This window comes from Labeo rohita, chromosome 24, assembly GCF_022985175.1.
Source record: "Labeo rohita strain BAU-BD-2019 chromosome 24, IGBB_LRoh.1.0, whole genome shotgun sequence".
Lineage (NCBI taxonomy): Eukaryota > Metazoa > Chordata > Actinopteri > Cypriniformes > Cyprinidae > Labeo > Labeo rohita.
Window position 1 is genome coordinate 29,042,394 of NC_066892.1, and position 22,204 is coordinate 29,064,597.

At 34.7% G+C, this 22,204-nt stretch overlaps 1 protein-coding gene across 2 annotated transcripts in view; it reads right to left on the reverse strand.

Annotated features, from left to right (window-relative positions):
- LOC127155406 (E3 ubiquitin-protein ligase HECW1) overlaps positions 1-20,999 on the reverse strand; it is an 80,008-nt gene extending 59,009 nt beyond the window's left edge. Inside the window, exons 1-5 of one of the 2 annotated variants that reach the window (XM_051097580.1) lie at positions 20,867-20,999; positions 12,103-12,182; positions 8,075-8,366; positions 7,494-7,601; positions 2,769-2,863 (exon numbers count right to left, since the gene is read on the reverse strand). In XM_051097580.1, the coding sequence (XP_050953537.1) occupies positions 2,769-2,863; positions 7,494-7,601; positions 8,075-8,366; positions 12,103-12,129 (522 nt within the window). In that variant the 5' untranslated portion in view covers positions 12,130-12,182; positions 20,867-20,999. The remainder of the gene's footprint in view (positions 1-2,768; positions 2,864-7,493; positions 7,602-8,074; positions 8,367-12,102; positions 12,183-20,866) is intronic. The other variant, XM_051097579.1, reaches the window with a different exon arrangement.
- Positions 21,000-22,204: the final 1,205 nt, after the last annotated feature.

Genomic DNA, 22,204 nt, shown 5'->3' on the forward strand with positions numbered 1-22,204 from the left:
AATCACAGAATCGCAGCAAAACAACTCTTAGAAGCAGCTCTAGAAGCGTCCTATCCAACCAAACGCAATCATAGCAGCTACCTTGACCCAGCCAGGTATCCAGGTGAGAGCGTCCTCCCTCTTCCTCCTCGCGGTCCGACCGGGCGACATCGGTCCGTGATAATTCAGAATCAGAGCCCTGGCTAACGGAGCACGTCCATAAAGACCTCTCAGCCTCGCTTTGCCATCCATCGGCGTGTCCGCGGCTCTTCCTCGCTATCCCAATCTCCGTACCTGATCCCAGGCTTTTCCGCCCCTGCTTCCGCCGAGGTTATTTTTAAACAGCACGCCCGAGAAAGGGCACTGGTGTTGAGATCAAGTTTTCTGGCTCTCAGCATTTCTAGAGACCACGCCAGCACAAAGGCAGCGGGGCTGCGGAAACTCAATCTCTGGCTTTGGCTTAGTGCTAACAAAGGGTTATTTAGGGGTTGCTTGTGTTGAAAGTCGTGATTGTTAACAGCTGATCTTCACACGGGATCTCTAGAAACGTTTGCATCCGTCTCATCGATCCGTCCACACGGCGTAAGGTCACACAGCTGTTTGATCCAATACAAAAGGCTTATTGCGTAATGATTGTCTTTTGTGCTTGGGTGGAATGACCTTAATCCATTCAACATCTTAATCTAATTTATGAATGCCGAGAGAAGGGCAAACGTGGCGACGAACGGTCAAAACGCAAGTTAAGAACCACTTATTATCATCCAGTAATTCTAGTTGCAGTGAAAAACCCTGCATTTTCTTAACATGCACTTTAAAACCATGAACGTGCTATTTCTCAGATTTGCTGTCTATGTTAATAGCTTCATAACTTCTTAAAACTTCAGCTCAGCTGTAAAAGCCATTCAACTATTAATTAAAAAACAACCTTAAAAAAGTTGGGACACATTAAATTGATCAAAAGTGACAATAAAGACATATAATGTTATAAAATATTTCTATTTCAAATAAATGCTGTTCTTTTGAACTTTCTAGTTTCAATGTTTTCAACATAGCTAATAATTTTCTAGCTAAATTATTTTATTTTATTTATAAATATGTATAAAGCCTAGAGTAAAAAGTATTTGTGAGATGAAGCGTAAAGTAATAACATTTGTGTAAATAAATTCACATTGTGAGATATAAAGTCGCAATTATGAGAAAAATCTATGCAAAAATGAAAAGTTGCCATCAAAAGACATGAAATTATAATTGCCTTTTTATTGAATTAGGCAGAAACAAGCTTTCATAGGAAGGAATATAACACTTACTCTCAAAAAATACAACAGTAATTTAATTAACTTTTTTTTCCCCCAAAGGTAAAACAAAGATTATTTGATTATGTTTTACAAAAAAACAAAACAAAAACAAAAACAAAAAACATTCATTCATTTATTCATTCATTCTAATTCAGAAGTTCATGTTAAATTTAATGTAATGACCTGACAATTATTTTTAATTATTTGTGAATTTTTATTTTATTTTATTTTATTTTATTTTATTTTATTTTATTTTTTTTATTTTATTTTATTTTATTTTATTTTATTTTATTTTATTTGATTTGATTTGATTTGATTTGATTTGATTTTATTAAGGTTTAATTTTATTTTTTAAGGTATGAAAGCCTACTCCACCACAGTAAAAAGAATAAAAAAGTAAAAAATAAAACCTGCCAATAAAAAAAACATATATGACTTGACAATTCTTTGTAATTATTTGTGACATTTTCTAGCTAAACTTTTTATTTTATTTTATTTTATTTTAGGTATGAAAGCCTATTCCACCACAGAGTAAAAAAATAAAACAAGCATATATATATATATATATATATATATATGTATATATATATACATACATACACATATATACTTAATAAATAAAAAGTACAGAAATACAACAGTAATATTATATATTGTATATACAGTATATATTGATTGCATATTTCAATCATTAATTAAAAATATTATATTATATTATATTATTATATTAGTTATTTATTATATTATATACTTCAGAGTTCATCAAGAATGCATTAAATTGATCAAAAGTGACAGTAAATGCATTTATAATGCTATGAAAAAATTCTATTTTAAATAAATGCTGTTCTTTTGAACTTTCTATCTATCTGTGAATTCTAATAAAAAAAATGTATGACAGTTTCTACAAAAATATTGGGCAGGACAACTATTTTTATCATTGCTAATAATCAGATTTCATTTATATTTCACAATATATTCACATTGAAAATGGCTATTTTAAATTCTAATAATATTTTTATAATTTGTAGTGTATTTTTAATTTAATAAATGCAGCCTTGGTAAGTGATCGCTTTTAAAACATTAAAATATCTGACAAATCCCAAAATTTTGAATGATGATATTACATAATCTGTGTTCAATCAACAACCTGAGACGTCAAATGCACATTCATGAAGACAAATAAATGTCCCAACCATAAAACGGTTTCACAGTTAAAAGCATCAGTCCAGAGCCTGTTCGTAACCCCTGCACTCTGTAGTAGCATTTCAGCATCACATCCAGCTCGTCTGGAGTCAGTTCATCATCACTGTGACAGCAAACATGCTGGAGGGGTTTGTTTAATGCTGAGTTTACATGGACGTCCTGCCAGCTGTCATAAGGTCAGCCTCTTCCCTGACCCCTCCTGACCCGCGTCACCTCATGTGTCACAACCGATTTAAGCACAAACACCAAAACCAAGGGTGTGTATGTGTGTGTGTGTGTGTGTTTACTCACATTGGCAGAGGGGTTTCGCACCGTCACGCTGGGCGTCGTGGCTCTGAGCGCTCCACTCAAACCATGATAATATTTGAAGCAAACCTTCGTCTCCGCTGTACGAGAGACAGAAACAGAGGAACACAATGACGTGAAGCTCAAGACTTTGTGGACTTACACACTCCTGGGGAGGAAAACCAGCAGAAAATGTCCTCACTCTCTCACAATGAGTGCAGAAATGAGAAGCTGCAGGAGTTGGTTTTGCTATACTAATTACATAATCAGACCAATTAGCCATCATGCAGTTAGGGAGTCAGGGAGTCGGATGGACTTCATCATCTTTAGAATTCAAACCGTTTCAGATGTGTCTGTATTTCTGCAGTTGGCTTATGTTCTGATTCCTGTGAAGGTTCCTGAGTGAGGATATTTCTCTATTATTATGTCTTTGTGTTTTGGGTGTTGCAAGTTGGTCTTCAACTGTCATGAACTGTGCTGGGAGGAACGATGGAGGTGTGGATAAGCGAAACAGTCTTTAATAAATCCAAAACTACAGGGAAAATCCACACAAGGAACAGAAGAAGACGCACGTACACAACTTGGTAGACCCGACAAAAACAGAACTCACAGGCTGGAACTAATGCTGCGTTCGATTCCTCCTGGGACGTTCTTACGAGTTGACAAGTCGTCATTACGACATCAGGTGCGTTCAAGTCACTTTGGTCGGAACAAGATGACGATTTTCTTTTTTACATAAAATTCAACGTTTTTTAAACTCTGCATCAACAAAATGACGAATAAAGAGTGTGTATCATTGTGCTTTAGCTTTTTCTGTTTTTAATAAATTATTGAAGGTGATGTAAACTGTATCATTATATATTCTATGGTAATTATACAATAATATAATATTTTGTATTAAATGTAACTTGTATAGTTTTATTGTACATTACAAACATTTTTTTTATTCATTTCAACAAATTTACCATTTCGAGTTTCCCACTTGTAATAACGACTTATTCATCTGTGAATCCTGAAAAATAAAATGTATCACTGTTTCCATACAAATATTGTGCAGCACACCTGTTTTCAACATTGATAATAATCAGAAATGTTTTTTTAGCAACAAATCAGCATATTAGAATGATTTCATGTGACACTGAAGACTGGAGTAATGATGCTGAAAATTCAGCTTTGATCACAGGAATAAATTACATTTGAACAGATATTCACACAGAAGGCAGCTATTTTAAATTATAAAAATATTTCACTATTTTTACAGAATTTTTTATCAAATAAATGCAGCCATGGTGAGCAGAAGAAATTCTTTCAAAACACTGAAAAATTCCACCCTGACAAGCTACGCAAAATCGGGTTCATAATCGAATGCGATTCATCTGCGATTATGAACGCGATATTGTGTAGCTTGTCAGTGATCTACGGTTCTGTGTATTAATTGCCGCTCCACCTGAACATGTGATGGAGATTTACTACTAATCACAGAAGCGGCTTTACTGACTAGATGCACATGGCAATCGCATGCGATTTATCGTGCATGCTGTGAAATGATGTGGTATGAAAAGCCAATAGGGGTTGAAAGTCCAAATCACAATTTCAACACAACTTCAAAAGGCTCTACACGATCTCAGCCAAGAAATAAGGGTCTTTTATAGCAAAAGCACAACTGATATAGTTTTAACCACAAATGCTCATCTTGCACTAGCTCGACCTCAGCTATTATTATGTAATCACACACATGTGACGCAGTGGAAGTACTGACCCAGTGTTTACAAAGCGAATGTGAAAAAACAAAAAAAGTAAAATTATGTTTTTGGAGGAGATTTTTTTGCCGTACCCTACCTTTTTGAACTGGAGTAAACAGATGAAGAACTAACCGTGTGTGACCTTTCCAAGCTGATTATGTAATGTGTGAAGATGCGCATTACAGAGCTAGTTAAAAATTATACTAATTTTAATTTTTTTTTGAAAATGACGATCATTATTTCTCAGCTGGGATTGTGTATCCTGGAATGTTTTCCTCAAAAACCTTAATTGAAGAAAGAAAGACATGAACATCTTGCATGTTCATGACAAAGGGGTGTGTACATGATCAAGAACATTTTAAGATCACCTTGGTATAAACAAAGTACGTGTCCAAAGAAATCATGGTAGAATCACCATCCAAACAGCTATGAAGGCAAAATGGAATCTTTTCAAGAAAAGTTTGGATGAATATCACACTCCGATCGGTGCAATGAAAGCTGACAGCTTGCTAAAGTGAATGTGCAAGAGAAGAGAATTACTCGTCTCCCAGGGTGCATTTCATATCTCAATTTCACTTCTCAAGGCATCCTGCTAGTGCGTGCGGCATATGCTAGCAAAATAAAATGAATTAGATACGTTACATCTGCTACTGTCATGTTCAGTATAATGAATCCAGCGGAGTGATGCGACGTCAGAGGCTTTCAGAAGTGTGTGTGTGTGTGTGTGTGCGCAGATGGACCGCACTCCTCCAGGTGAGCTGCTAAACTAAAAATGTCTCCTTATTTAGTTACTACACCTTCTAAAAATGGAGTTTTCATGACTGACCTACTTCCCCACGCTGCCCACACCTGGCTTGATTTTACCTGAATAATGCAGAGCAATTTCTTCCCTAACTGCACACATTTGTGCATGTATTGCCTCAAAAACTATTTTTGACACTTAAGTCTCATTCCTAAAATGACTGAATGATATCTCTAGTAAAAAAGTAATAGATTTAAAAAGCATTTATTTTATACAAGTATATTATTTTATATAAGTATAGTATAAGTATAATAATATCGCTTGAGACGTAATAAAAAATATGTGTTAATGTCACTGTTGATGAGGATTGTATGATCTTTAAATATTTTGCATTTAAAGACCAATATTATTCAAAGTATAGTTCCACTTTAGCAAAATATATATATATATATATATATATTTAACAGAGAAGTGGACATCTCCTTTAACTATATCTTTAGTTGGACTTAAGCACTACTTCCGCACAATTAAAGTGCATTAAGTACAAAATTAGTTCCACTTTAGCAGACTTTAAATATACCAGTTTAGTATACTAAAAGTACAATTGAGGGTATTTTTATTAAGTACATAATATATAATAAATACATTTTAGTATATTTATTTTTCACTAGGGTTTGCATTGCAATATCAAAGTAAATATAATTTTTTTAAAAGATAAAAAATCCATTCATTATAAAAATTATACCAAAATAATCAGAGTTTGTGATTAATCATGCATAGTCAAGTTAGGTGCAATTAATAGCACCTAATACTAAAATTTGTAACAATATATATTAAATCCCCATAGGCTCAACATAAAGAAAGTGTATTTAAATAATATTTAATGCACTATCAGGACTAGCATCACAGATACCCATTCTAATATTGATCTAATATTATATTTATATATATAAAAAAAAGTAATTAGAGTTATTCAACATTATATTTTTTATACAGTTTATAAAACGGTTTTAACATTTATTTGGCCAGCCCTTACGAAAACTAACCATGGTTTTACTGTAGTAAAAGTGTAGTAACCATGTTTTTTTTGGCGTATTGATTAGCATTTGTATAACCACAGTTTTACTACAAATACCATGGTTAAACTATGGTTAGTGCAGCAAAACCACGGTTAATTTGTGGTTGCCATGGTTTAACTAAATAGTAACCACGTTTTTTTTTTTTGTATTTGTAGTAAAACCATGGTTAATTGCCTTAAGGGTAAACTGTTAAACTGAAGATGGCATATTTTAATTATTATTAATATATATATATATTTTTTATGTTTAATGGTTCTTATTGACTGCAGAAATGAATGCATTATTTGTCCTAGTTTAGATCATTATTTGTGATGTAAGTTGCAAAAATCATCACAATTAAACCAGCAGCTACAAACAAATCTTTCATTTCTTTGGTGCTTCATTCATGAAACATAACCAGAACAACATTAGATACATATAAATATGTCAGCGTAACTAGTTTAATCAAAACTCAACTTGATTCATCACGTTAGATGCTGTGAGTTTAGCAAGTGCATGATGTATTATGTAAAGTTGATTGATTTGTATGAATGAGGTGTCTTCCACATCATTCAGACTTTATATAAACACTAGATTCATCACACATTCAGTTTTAGAAAATCACTTGTAAAGTTTTAAATGAACTCTCTGCCTATGGCACATCTCATTTTACGCCGCAGCTGCGTGAGAGAAAACATATTATGAGACAGAGGAGTTTGTCACGGCGCCGAAATAAAGGCAGGTGGCGAGGAGCTTCAGAAGCTGAAAATCTGAATCTGGTTGGTCTGAGATATGGAATAAGATGCATGGAATGAGAAAACAGATTTATAAAATCACGCTGTTCGATTTGACAGCCAACCAGCATGAGCGAGTCGAGGTGGAAGATTCCTTCATCAAAGATGAAGACAGTTTTGAAAATGTGCAGACGCTGAGAAATATCCCCTCGCAGGAACTTCACACGAATCAGAAAATAAGCCGACTGCAGAAATACAGACACATCTGAAACGGTTTGAATCCTGTAGATGATGAAGTCCGTCTGACTCTGTGGCTGTTGTGAAATTGGACTGTCGATTGGCTTTTTTGGCAGCATCAGCGAAATAAGTAAAATCCAAACCCTGAGGGGACTTTATAAAAATGCATTAATGGAAGAAAGACACAAACAGGATGAAACAGGAAGAGGAAAACCGACCCTCCATGAAGTACAAGCTGGCATCGATTCTCCACACGATCTGGCCTTTGTGAGAGCCGCTCACGCCACGACTCTTATAGTCCAGAAAGTTTTCTGACAGAACCTCATCTATAAAACAAACAGAAAGAAAAGGAAGTAAACAATAGATCAATGACACCATTTTTTGTAACATTATAAATGTCTTTACTGTCACTTTACAGTTCTTTTAATCTTACTTATGCCCAATCTTTTGTAATATCTAAAGGTTTCCACAAAAATATTGTGCAGCACTACTGTTTCAAGAAGTCTTTCTTAAGCAGCAAATCAGCATATTAGAATGATTTCTGAAGGATCATGTGACACTGAAGACTGGAGTAATGATGCTGAAAATTCAGCTGCGCATCACAGAAATAAATTATATTTTAACATAGATTCACACATTAGGCAGCTATTTTAAATTATAATAATATTTCATTATTTTCACTGTATTTTTGATCATTTAAATGAAGACTTGGTGAGCAGAAGAGACTGCTTTCAGAAAAATTTATCAGATGAAAAATATATCGGATGACTATTAGTCAAGTCAAACAGCATCTTCTCACCGATGAGGTACATGCCGATCCAGTCGCCAGCGTCCACTTCCTCTCTGATGTCCCAGCAGATGACGATGTCGTCTGATTGGCCGATGCAGTAGAGGGAGGTGCTGACGCTCAGGGTGGAGCGGCTCTGCAAGGACACCAGATCCGTGTCGCTGGTGGATCGGGGCAGAGCCAGGCATTCGCCGGGGTGAGTCGAGCCGAAGCGCGTCCCGTCCTTACACCGCCGCCGGCTCTGGGAGCTCCGTGACGGCGAAGTCATGGCCGCCAGACCCAGAAACCTGGTCTGGTACAGGTTCTGCAGAGAAAGTCATGTCACTTTTATATCTTTATGCAAATGGAAGAGGTTATTTGACTTGTGGCGTCATTATTTATCACAGTTTTTTTTGTGGGAACAGTTAAAACTGATTTAAAATACATGATTTCAACTGTTAAATACTTAAATTAAAATGACATTATGATTATTGCAGATAAACACATGGAGAACTGCCCAAGGTTTTGTGTTGTTGTTGTTGATGGTGGTTTTTTTTTTTTTTTTTTTTTGGACATCTTCAACTCAATCTCTAAAACTCTATAATAACTATATCCTCAATTTTTCACACTATATAAAAAAAAGTTGCTGAAAAATTTAAGTGTAATAAACTTGGTTGTCATTTTAATTTAAATTACACTAAACTGATTTGAATTAATGAATTTCAGATAACTTCTTAAAAAAATACATTAATTACATTGACGAATTAATGTAAAAACACACTATTTTTTTAATCTTTATAGTTTATATGTATTAAGAAACTGGTAATAAAATATTTTAAACATTGTCACTACATATATTTACTAATTTACACTGAAAAAAAAAAAAATGTCAGTACAAATATTTATTCAATATCTAACCCATTCTGAAATATGTGCAAAATGTGCAAATCAATACAATTTCTATTAATTTTAAATTAATTAATTAAATAATCAATTTAAAGGTGCAATCGCAATAGTGACATTTCAGCAACGCTTTGGCAAAATCTGCATGGGGAAATCTTTCATCCTCATGCAAAATTCCCAATTTCTTGGATTCCTGTTGAAATTACTGGCTTTTAACAACAAATATTTGCCTAAAAACAGAAATCTGACCACACCTTAAATTATTAGATATGATTTATGATTTTTGCAGTCAAATGATAGCTCTGTGTTTAATAAAAACAAGACACAAATGTGACCCTGGAGCACAAAACCAGTCATAAGTAACACTGTTGTATTTGTAGTAATAGCCACCAATACACTGCAATTATCTTTTATGCCAAAAATCATTAATATATATATATATATCAAACTTTAATTTTAATAGTAATACGCATTGCTAAGAACTTCATTTGGACAACTTTAAAGGCGAGTTTCTTAATATTTAGATTTTTTTGCACACTCAGATTCCAGATTTTCAAATTTCGGCCAAATATTGTCCTAACAAAAATTATCCTATTTATTCAGCTTTCCAACGACGTATAAATCTTAATTTAAAAAAAACAAAAAACTGACCCTTATGACTGGTTTTGTGGTCCAGGGTCACAAATGTAGGTTTTTATTTAATGAAAACATTCCCTTGCACAACGGTGCAGTGACTCAAATCTTCTCTACTGCAGTGTCAATATGCACATTTTTTAATTTAAACTAAAGAACCAGTGATGTCCGGCATGACCCGTCTGGATGCATCACATAATATGCATTAAGAAAGACTTCAGAGCTGCAGCACAGAAGATGATCAGTCAATACTGTATAAGTTGTAAATGTGTTATAATAGCAGCAACAATAATATTTGCATTGTTTGTGGACGTGTAACAGAGATCTATGAGTGTTAGTCAGGAAATATGGTGCTGTCCAGAAGAAGGAAGTGAAAACAACATGCAGAAAGCTGTGAATGGAGAGGAACACTTTTAACTGGAATGCAAATGGAATATGACTCTAAAATGGCATGTATGGTTTATTATTCAGTCAGGGTATAAATAAATCTACAGAGAAGCTTCAACATTATTATGCACAATAATGAGGTTCTCATCATTTCTTTACAAAGGGAAGTTAAATTTAAGACTTTTAAAGACATTTCTAATAGACCAGCTGAAGAACATTTAAGAAATAAATCTGAACACAATACAATGATATGGTATGTAAATATTAGGGCTGGCAAATAAATAATCGCAAGTAATCGCATACAAAATAAAAGTTTGAGTTTGTCTAATATTATGTATATATGAATACAAACACATTCATGTATACATTTAAGAAATATTTACAAGTATATGTATTTATTATAATTTTTATAGAATTTATATTATATATAAATAAAAATATTTTGTACGTAAATAACACATTTCTCTTAAATATATACATTAATTTGTGTGTATTTATATACATAATAATTACACACAGTACACACACATATATTAGGCAAACTCAAACTTTTATTTTGACAGCCCTAGTAAATTGAAATCCAACAGACCTCCAATCTTTTCCACAGCCCTAGTAAATATGAATGTACTTGCTGAAGAACGTGCTGTTCTTCATAAGTATTTTTAACTTGTTTTCCATTGCAAATGTTCAAAGATTCTTAAATCAAGATAATTTTACTTGAGAAACAAAATGATATAAGTCTTATTTTCTGAGAAATTGATCAAAATGATAAAAAAAAGTGATTTATGATTTAAACAAGAACAAATATCTGTTAATTGGCTCAAAGGGAATTAAATCAAAGGGAAAACACATTTTCATAGCTAATTAACAGATATTTGTTCATTTTCCAGAAAACATTTGAGCTTTATACTGTATGCTCAATTAGCATCTCAAGTAATTGTATCTTGCTTTAAAGATGTTTAGATATTTGTATTGAAAAACAAAACAAAAACAGTGAGGAAGATGTTTATCTTTAGCAATGCGTGCGGCATTTAATGCCATGACTTAAAAGATTTAAGACCTTTTTAAGCCTTAATTTGTGGAAGGGTGAATTAAGTCTTTTCAAAACCTCCAGAAACCCCGTTTAGTTTTCTGCACAGGATCATCAAATATAGGAGACATAAGGGCTGAAATACAATGAATGCCAAAATCTTGAGTTCAGCATACAAGCACAGCATCACTCTGATATGATGAGATTTGGCCTTCCACGTCAGTCTTCACAATATTTTAAATGACGGAGTCATTGACAACATCTGCAGCTGCAGGCTGAGATCAGCTCATATTCACTAGAATCACTGTTACGCCCTAAAGGATTCAGCATTATCAGCAAGGTGTGATGAAATACAACAAAACAGTCAACACATCTCTGAATGCCTGCCAGCAGCTCACACACACACAGAGCTTAAAATAGTAATGCCTCTGGGAGCCGCTCCACAGTGAACGGAGATAGAAAGTGTCAGAGAAAGCAAGAAGACTCAAAAACAAGCCCGAAATGACACAACACTTATCTCCGCAGGAGCTCTTTCAAAGCTTTTCCTCCTCTGCTGGAAAGAACAGTGTCTTTACTCTCATAATGCATTCGGGTCCGTTTGACCTCTGAAGAGATATAAACACATTTCTAAAAAATGCAAAGTTGCATTGGGATACACTCTTAAAAATAAAGGTGCTTTAAAGGATCTTCACAGTGATGCCATCACAGAAGAACCATTTTTGGTTCCACAAAGAACCATTCAGTCAAAGAACCAGCTCTTTCTTACCTTTTTATAATCTGAAGAACCTTCTTTCACCACAAAGAACCTTCTGTGAAACAGAAAGGTTCTTCAGATGTTAAAGGTTCTTTACGGAACCATTTAGATAAAAAGGCACCTTATTTTTAAGAGTGTATGCATAGGGAACGACACTTTGCAGATGATTTTTTACTGATTTTGATCTGTAGGGCATCTCCTAGTAGTTTTAAACTTAAATCCATGATGTAACAGTCCACAAGTTCACAGTTTTAAATTGTGAGTTTTGGTGGTCATGAAGAGTAAACGGCGGTGAAGATGATGGTGATGATGAAGGAGGAGTCACATGCTGAGCGAATGAAGAAGAGCACTGACCTTTACACTACACAGGTGTAGCAGCATTATGATTCACCGACTCAAAGCACATCAAATCCTGAGGAGAAGGTCAGGAGTTACTGAAACGGCATAAAACAAACCCTCTGAACACCAGTCAGACGGACAACTGACCGCTCAGTCCTGCACTCTCAGCGCTCAGACAAAGCTGAAACATCAGCGTGAGATAAAATATTGTAATATCATGTAACATATATTCATTCACTGTATACTCATAGTGATATTAATGTGTCAAATGCAAGAATGCAAACAAAATCAACAAAAACATACATCAGAATCAGAAACAACAAAGAAAACACATCAAATCACAAACAGAACAATAAAAAACTGAAGCAATACTCCAGATTACAACAGTGCACTATCAGGAGCAAGATAAAAAAGTGAATTGCTCATTTTTCTGGAGTCCTTTTGAATATTATGCAAAAGTTACCTGGTTAATCGCGATATGCACTACCATTCAAAAGTTTGTGTTTGGTAAGATTTGTTAATGTTTTTGAAAGAAGACTTTTCTGCTCAGCAAGGCTGCATTTATCACAAATACAGCAAAAATGTAAAAAAAGTTAAATATTATTACAATGTAAAATAGCTGTTTTCTATGTGAATATCTGTTAAACTGTAATTTATTTCTGAGTTCAAAGCTGAATTTTCAGCATCATTACTCCAGTCTTCAGAAATCATTCTAATATGCTGATTTGCTGCTCAACAAACATTTCTGATTTGTTTGAAATCAGCATTTATTTGAAACTGACTTTTTTTGTTATATTGCATTATATGTATATACAACCTTGCTGAATAAAATTATTCATGAATTTAAAAAAAAAACATTTTTTAAACTTTTAGACAGTAGCGTATCTGCATACAGTGATTTCCATCAAACACAAGCAGAATTTTGAAATTTAAAACAAAAATGTGTTCTGATGTTTTACGATCATTTTGGTTTTTACGATTATTTTATGATCATATGATTTATTCTGAACATTTATATGTTAATTTGTATTTAATTTAATGCAACCCACCTGTAAGGTAATGAAGTTAAACAACAGACACATTACACATTTATTTCAACACATTATAGGGGGCTTAAGTGGAATCTGCCACTGCTCTTTGTTTGAAGGTGCTAATAAAATCAATAGTATCAATAACATTGATTATTTCTAACACAAATAAACCTTCAAAACATGACACTAAATCAGCAAAATCAACTAACTACTGCCTCTGTGATGGATGTTAATGAGCTGAATTATCATGTGTTATCCAGCACTTTACTAACACTGGCATTCCTCAATCTCAGTTCTTACTGAAGAGTACACTTAAGGATTTGCCAAGAAAGCATCGATCACCAAACAATGAAAAATTGCCATAAATGCTCTCAATGTTAATATCCTGTATATCTAACAAAATGTTCTCTACAGGACTTAAGTGAATTACATCCCATCTGAGATTTACGGCTGATGTATTTCCATGCTGTAATGTTGTGGACGGTCACTTTCATCAGCATTGATCTGTCTGAAAAACACTCGTAGTAGCAAAGAAGAAACTATTAGATGCCAACAGCTTTAATGTTCATTTAGAATCGGATACCAGCACAAACGTGTGATAATGGAGAGTGTGTATTGCCAATGAAGAGTGATTATCCAAAATTATCCATTAGGTGCATGAGCTCAGATCAATGAGGCCTACGATCAGTCAGCTCCAAAAAGAAATACAAAACCTGTGCTAACTGAAGGAAGACAAGTTAGAATCCAAGATTTGGTAAAAATGTTGCATAACGAGAGATTTACACGCAATATGCAATTATAAAAAAGGCCAGTCACTTTCTATTTAATTAGGTAAGGCATTTTCAGATTACGGATTAAAATATTTTAATCCTATATATTTTCGTAGTAACTGTAGCAGCACTGACTGCATTACGAAATGTGTGTAATACCGTATGTGAAGTGGAGCTGCAGCACAGACGGCTCTATCACAGCAGCACAGAAAGACATTTCACAAGCGGCTGAAGCTCAGGGACGCCCACTGACCCACTGACACCGTCGGCACAAATCCAGAGAAAGACAGTCACAGCGTTTGTACAGAGATCTGCTCACCAACAAACAAATGTGTGCGGCTCATTTTGATACACGCTACATTTTCATGTACAATATTAAATCACAATTTACGCAGACTGAATCATATTAAGCAATTTCCAGTATCACAGAATAAGGGGTGAATTTTTTAAACAATACACTTTAAGTGGATATTGCAATTATAGCCATATGTTCTCAGGAGCCATGCATTATCCTTTTTAAATGTTTGTTTTATTTTATATTTTATATTATATATGTCAACATTATAGCTATTTATTATTTTTTCCTCCATCCTCAATATTATCTTAGACTTTTGTAATGTCCTTTCAACGAACAAAACCAGCTCCTTAAAGGAGTCATCAGATGCCCATTTTCCACAAGCTGATATGATTCTCAAAAATCCTGTTCTGGTCAATGTTGCTTTAAATGTTAATGAGCTCTGTTCGCCCCGCCCCTCTCTTCGTGGGGTGACGAGCCTGTTTACTTTAGCCGCATTTAGCCGCTATACTTTCTAACTAGCCTATTATTAGGAAAGGCGATCACAAAGATTCATAAAAAATATTATACTCACTTCTGCTGTAAGTGAAGCTGGATCACGAGTGATTAGTGCAAACATTTACAGATTTACAATGCATTTATGTAGATCGGGAGGTGCATTCTCTTCACAAACAAACGTTTGCTGCACTGCATCTTCAGCGGCTCAGATGTCAGGAGTAAATGACGACCACTATGTTCATTATTACATCCAGCAACACAACACCTCAATCACTTAGGAGCCATACTTGTCTCTAAAAAAAAAGTTTTTTATGTTCTAAGAATGTTTTCCTTATGTTTGCATAAATTATTAATGGTTTTATGTAGTTATATATCAGGGTTCGTACAGATACTGTAAAGTCTAATTCCAGGATTTTTTCAAGCACTACTTTTTTGATTTTCAAGGACTTCAATCAGAGATCTCACTTATCAAACAATGTCTTATCTTTCTAATTAAAAAAAAAAAAAAGCACATGCAAAGTATTACCATTACTACATTTTTACTACAGTAAAACCACGGTTACAGGGTACTGTATTTGTGTATACTTTCTTTCTTTTTTCTTTCTTTTGTTTTTAATAAATGTGCTGCTTTAATGGTTTGAAGTTTTTGAAGAAAAAAGATGTTTCACAAACCCGCACTAAAGTCCCGATCTGAAACAAATTATTTGTGATACACGATCCGATTCGAAACAGTGAATCTTCCAATGGTTTAACTGACTCAGAGTTTTGAAAAGCTTCATTTCACCCATCACTATGTGCTTTTTAACATTTTTACCAGTGATGTCAAAATTCGAAAAAATGAAGGCCTCTTTTAATTTGATCTGATTTTTGCTTGTGAATCGCTTGAAATGAATGATCAAAGTCACAAGTTCCAGCGTAAATGACTCAATTGATTTGGTTCATCTGTTCCTCTTTTCAACCATGTTTACACAACACTGTGTCAGTACTACTACTGGCTTAGCTCAATTGCTTTCTGACATAAGCGAAAAAGGTATGATGTTTTTTAATTGCATGACTTTTGCGTGAAAAGATGTGTGCTTATTGACAAAATTACACAAATATTTCATAGATACATTGTCTTTCAACTATTCAAGCACTTTTTAAGTACCTCTTCAGGAATATTGCTATTTTCAAGGGTTTCCAGGCCTTCAATTTCAAAAAGTTGAATTCAAGTACTTTAGGCACTTTAAGCACCTTGTACGAACACTGTTATATGCATGATCTGGAAAGCAGTTTCACATAATACAAGCATCCACTCAACACTCATGTTGTTCAAGTCCAATTCCAGAACAACAGTTTACAGATAATGTACCCACCCCCTTGTCATCCAAGATGTTCATGTCTTTCTTTCTTCAGTCATATAGAAGGAAAACATTTCAGGATTTTTCTCCATATAATGGACTGATATGGTGCCCCGAGTTTGAACTTACAAAATACAGTTTAAATGCGGCTTCAAACGATCACAAATGCAGTTGTAAACGATCCCAGACAAGGAAGAAGGGTCTTATCTAGCGAAACCATTGGTTATTTTCATTAAAAAAACACAATTTATATACTTTTTAATCTCAAACACTCGTCTTGTCTTTCTCTCCCTGAACTCTGTTGTATTCTGACTCAAGACAGTTAGGGTATGTCGAAAAACTCCAATTGTATTTTCTCCCTCAACTTCAAAAATAATTTCAAAATCATCCTACATCACTGCAGAAGTACAGACACAGTGTTTGCAAAGTGAACACGCAAAGAAGATCAAACGCCCTTAACAAAAAAGCTAAAACAGCGATATAGGAAGATTTTGAAGTTGAGGGAGAACATGAGATGGGAGTTTTTCCACATACCCTAACTGACATGAACCGGAATACACAGAGTTCAGGGAGAACGAGAGTGAAAATAAGCAATTGTTTCGCTAGATAAGACCCTTCTTCCTTGGCTGGGATCGTTTACAACTGCATTTGTGATCGTTTGAAGCCGCATTCAAACTGCATTTTGGAAGTTCAAACTCGGGGCACCATATCAGTCCATTATATGGAGAAAAATGCTGAAATGTTTTCCTCAAAAAACACAATTTTTTACGACTGAAGAAAGAACGACATAAGCATCTTGGATGACAAGGGGGTGAGTAAATCATCTGTAAAGTGTTGTTCTGGAAGTTGACTTCTCCTTTAAGTTTAAAAGTCAGCTATAAGTTTAAAACATACAGGAGTGAGCCATATATGTGTTCACCTCCTGTTCACCCCCCGAAACACAAACAAACCAACATGCTGCCATTGGTCAATCCTTTAAGCTCCTCAGTGTCAGTATCAGATTTTGCACAGTAGTATATTACTGTGAGGACAGAAGTAGTGATGATGTCACTGTGTTGTGTAATTAAAGCCCTGTAAGTGACCTTCACACTGCTGTCGCTCTCCATATTTACTGACTAGTGCTCATAATGACAGCAATCATTTCCACTGCTAATAGAGCTTATCTTATACCCTTCTTACACCCTTGAATAGAATCAATGTCATTAAAAGCTAACTTTAACCAGCAAGTATGTGTTCAATACTATGTGCCAGGTCCTGTAAGTTAGTAATTAACTTAATGGACTGCAGTGCTGTTCCCTGAGTTAAGCATGAGCTGCTTTTATCCATTATCCCCCTTGAAAATGAATGTTTCTGGAAGCGGTTGAGGAGTTTCTATGCTCTCTGATCATATTTCAATAAGTAATTGCTGTATTTTGCATATGACAAATTTTAGTCATTATTATTAAACACACTTCCATAAAATTGGCAGAAGTGTCCAAAAGTTTGAGTTTGCAATTATTTCTCATTACTGCAATACATAAGTATAACATATTTTATTTTAATAAATGTAATGAGAAATCTTTTTCCCCAAATTACAGTAATTACAGTAGTGTCAAAATAAATAAATAAATAATCTTTCAAAATATACTTTACCATCTGTAAAATGTTTGTATGCAATGTAAAAAGTATGCAAAAAAAAATGTATTATAACATTAACATTATAATATACATTAGAATGGAAACAATTTAATATAGCAGTATAACAGTAAATCAACATTTAGTTATGAAAACCCGAAGCTGTTAATTTTCATTCTGCACTTATAAAATGTTTTTTTTTTTTTTGACCTTAAAAATGACTGTCACTAACGCATCCTATGTAGTTAGGTGGACGGCATGTTAAGTATTGTAATTTTTATGAGTTAATTTAGGAACAAGTAGCACATTTTAGATTTGCAGATAAAACAGACAGTCTTGAGTTCTGAAACACATTCAGTCTCTTATCTTCATCTAGGCAGGCTGAATATAAATTCACATGCAAAACCAGAGACCATCCGCTAGGGATTTGACAACAAAGATCCACAGAGGACAAGAGAAAGACAATGAAGTTATTATTATGTTAAGTATATCTACACAAGGCTCCTGTGACCTCTGCATCTGTGCGAATAAGCAAGACTAAGGACAAAAAAGGCTTTTGTGGGTGTGTGATTTCTCAGCCATCTGTACAACTACAGATCAACTGAACATGAATGAAAACACATGGACGATTCACTAGATCTAAGGATCTCCTCATAATAGAAGAGGAACTGTGACCCTAATATTCTACACTATTTTTTTCCTTCAAGCCACAACAAAAGAGCGACAAGAGAGTATTGTGAAATCAAAGAGGGTCGTGGTGACATTGCGTATGTTGGGAGAGCCCCGAGAGCAGGAGAGCGTAGTGAGGCGTGACGGCGCTCGACACGTGAGGATCGCAGCAAATATAGGTCAACTCCACTCGTAAGGAGAGCTTATGAAGTTATCATACGCTCCCTCTGGCACGCTGTACATTTCCCATTAGCAGCCATCATGAGCTTTCAGAAAAGACAAAGTATTCTCATTAGTTCAGGGGCCATGGTGGTTTTGTTTTTCAGATTTAGTCTGACAGAAAAAAAAAAATTAAATTAAAAGTCAGAAAGTCATGCAGCTAACATTAATAACAGTGTCTACAATTTTCTCAATATTCTGATGTCAATATACACCACTAGTCAAACAGTACAATTTTTTAATGTTTTTTTTTTTCTGCTCACCAAGCCTGCATTTATTTGTTTCAAAATACAGCAAAAAGAGTAGAATGTAGAAATATTTTTACTGTTTAAAATAACTGTTTTCTATTTGAATATATTTTAAAATATAATTCATTTCTGTGATTTCAATGCTAAATTTTTATTCATTACTCCAGTCACATGATCCTTCAGAAATCATTGTAATATTCTGATTTGCAGCTCAAAAAACATTATTATACTAAAAACAGCTGAGTAAATTTTTTCAGGTTACTTTGATGAATAGGAAGTTCAGAAGAACAGCATTTATTTATTTAAATAGAAATCTTTTGTAACTTTTTTAATGTCTTTAACATTGCTTTTGATCAATTTAAAGCATCCTTGCTAAATAAAAGTATTAATTTCTATAACCCCCCCACCCCTTAAAAAAATTATATTGACTCATTTCTATTCATCAAAGAATCCTGAAAAAAATGCACTCAGCTGTTTTAAATATTGATAATAATAATAATAAAAATAATTATAATAATGATGAATGTTTTTGAGCAGCAAATCAGCATATTAGAATGATTTCTGAAGGGTCATGTGACACTGAAGACTGGAGTAATGATGCTGAAAATTCAGCTGTGCATCACAGAAATAAATTACATTTTAACAGATATTCAAATGGAAAGAAGTTTTTAAAATAGTAAAAATATTTCACAATATTACAGCTTTTTCTGTATATTGGATCCAATAAATTCATGCTTGGTGAGCAGAAGAGACTTCTTTAAAAAAACATTAAAAATCTTACTGTCCAAAAACCTTTGACAGGTGTATAGACAGCAGAAACTTAATTCAAAGGGAAAACACAATTTCATTACAAATACAGATATTTGTTCTTGTTTTAAGCATAAACTCACTTCATTTTGTTAAATTTCTCAGAAAACAAGACTTCATTTCTATATTTTGCAAGGAAGTGAATCTCGATTTAAGGTTGTTCAGATATTTAAAAACAAAGAAAACAAGACAAAAATACTGAGGATGATTTAGGTTTTTGCATTTAGCATTTAATGCCATGTCTTTGCAGATTGCTAGGCAAATGTGTGTGTTTGTTTGGATCTGTAAATGCATTTACCAAGCCACGATTGTCCCAGGGTGCCCAGGTTAAATACCAGCCCGCAGCTCGGGCCTGTTTGATGAACCTCATGGGCAACCCTGACCATCAATCCTAACCTCACATTCAATAAAGGCCAAAGCCACTGCATCAGCAATCTCATAAATCATTCTCATAATTAACAGTGTGGCATCAGATCCATAAAAAGTGAAACAGGCAACATATGAAGCCAGTTTTGTTTTGACTGAAGGGCATAATTATGAACTTCTTGTCTGTCTGGCACACAGCCTAATATACAGATTCAAAAACAGGCCTGATTATTAAAATATGATATTAGTTTACAACTCCAGCACTTCTGAAGTGCATGTGATATGACAAAAGCTTGGTCATAGTTATGTATGCATCATCAAATTACACAAAACTGAGTGCTTGGCTTTTGAATCCTAAATAAACAAGTATGTTAAAGCTGCATTGTCATGCAAACTGCACAATGTATTTTAATGAATAAATCAGCATTAACTCCAATCTAATAAGCATTATCCGACAGGGTTGCTGATTATAAAACAAGAAAATTAAAAGGAGATCACTGTTACTTATGGCAGAATCTTTAGTTGAGTCTCACGGTTAAGATTCCCAGCACCAAGAGCACAATAATGTACTGTAAATAGTTTATATCACACGTTTCTGTGTCATTCAGATGTGAGTCCCGTTGTCTTGTGTAAGTGTGTAAACAGCATCATGATCAAACGCGTGTCAGCATCACTCTGTCATGCGCTTCGTGATTGGAGGGAAGAGAGGAAAGCTCAATGACACAAGAGACAGAGAGAGAGAAAGAGAGATCCCACTGGAACCAGTCGCGGGGGGTACAGAATTCCCATTGGGATACAACACACAATCGAGACTGATGAAACGACATCTCCAAAGGATTGACGCGCGTCTGCGGAGCGCTAACTGGCTCTTCAATGCCACACACATACACGGACAATAAAACGCTATCTCAAGCACACCTACCTGGGACAGTATGAGCTGTCTGTGAATCATACTCCAGCCGCGATCCTAAAAGCCAAACGCGATAATCCCGTTCAGAAATATCCGATGGAAACCCATTTCGAGCAGCAGAACGCAGAGCGCGCGGTCCGATGATCGCCACTCTCTCCCGCATCAGCACCGCGGACAGCAGCCAATCAGCAGGCGGCATTTCTGCAGCGCACCGCTATGACCCCGCCTCCTGGCCCCTCCCACAAAACATCATCAGTTGTATTTACTGCCAGGATCAACTGTGCCTGTGTGCTGTTTGTTAGGATTCCATGTTATCCAATGAGTTTGGTAGTAAAAAATAATTAAAAATATATATATTTAAATATTTTAATTTATCAAACACTTACTATTTAGCCGTATCCCAATTCTGTTACTGCACAATATTTCTGTAGCAAAACTAAACATTGCTAACAATGGTAAACACCCATGACACTATTTTTCTGCATCATGACAGGGAGAAATTTGAACACAAAGTGCTAAGCAACTGATATTGTACTGCAAAGGAACTATATGATAAAAAAAAAAAAAAAAAAAAAAAATTACAGATTACAATCCCACACTTGGCCCCTGCAGAGTGGCACCTCAGTTTAAGACTAAAATTGCAACTCTGTGGCCTTCTGTTTTAATTTCATGAAACTGAAGGATGTTCAACCTCTCTATCGCCATCTGTGTTTGGAACATAATATTGCAGGTGACGTTACCAGTGGAGTAGATCTGTTACGTCAGGCATTGCTTTTCAGCAGGGATACATCTAATGTTTTGAGGAATCCCCATGGTTACCGTGTATGGCCATTTCAAAGCAGATGCGACATGCTACATACTCACTGCCAGTAAGATGAATTTCCTGAAATTCATCCAGAAAGCCTTTGCTTTTTGATTTCAGATTGGCACCCAAACTCTGGAACAGCCTTCCCGATAACGTTCGGGGTTCAGACACACTCTCTCTGTTTAAATCTAGATTAAAGACACATCTCTTTATTCAAGCATTCAAATAATGCATCTCATAAACTTTTCCTGCAGTTATATCTGATCAAATGTTCATTATTAATCTTGTAGCTCTGGTTTAACAAATCTTCCTTTTCTTAGTTTGAACAGCAGCTACGGTAATAATGTTCCTATTTGTTCTCTGTTTCTGCCATGGGATTGACATCCCGTGGTAACGAGGAATTCACAAGCTCCAGTGTGGATCCAGAACACTTAAGAAGAGATGATGCCAACCCCACAGAGGACTTCAGATGATGCCAACCCTGAAAACATACAGCACTACCGAATTCTGCTACTAATTTATAGTGTTCTTTGTCTGTTTGATTA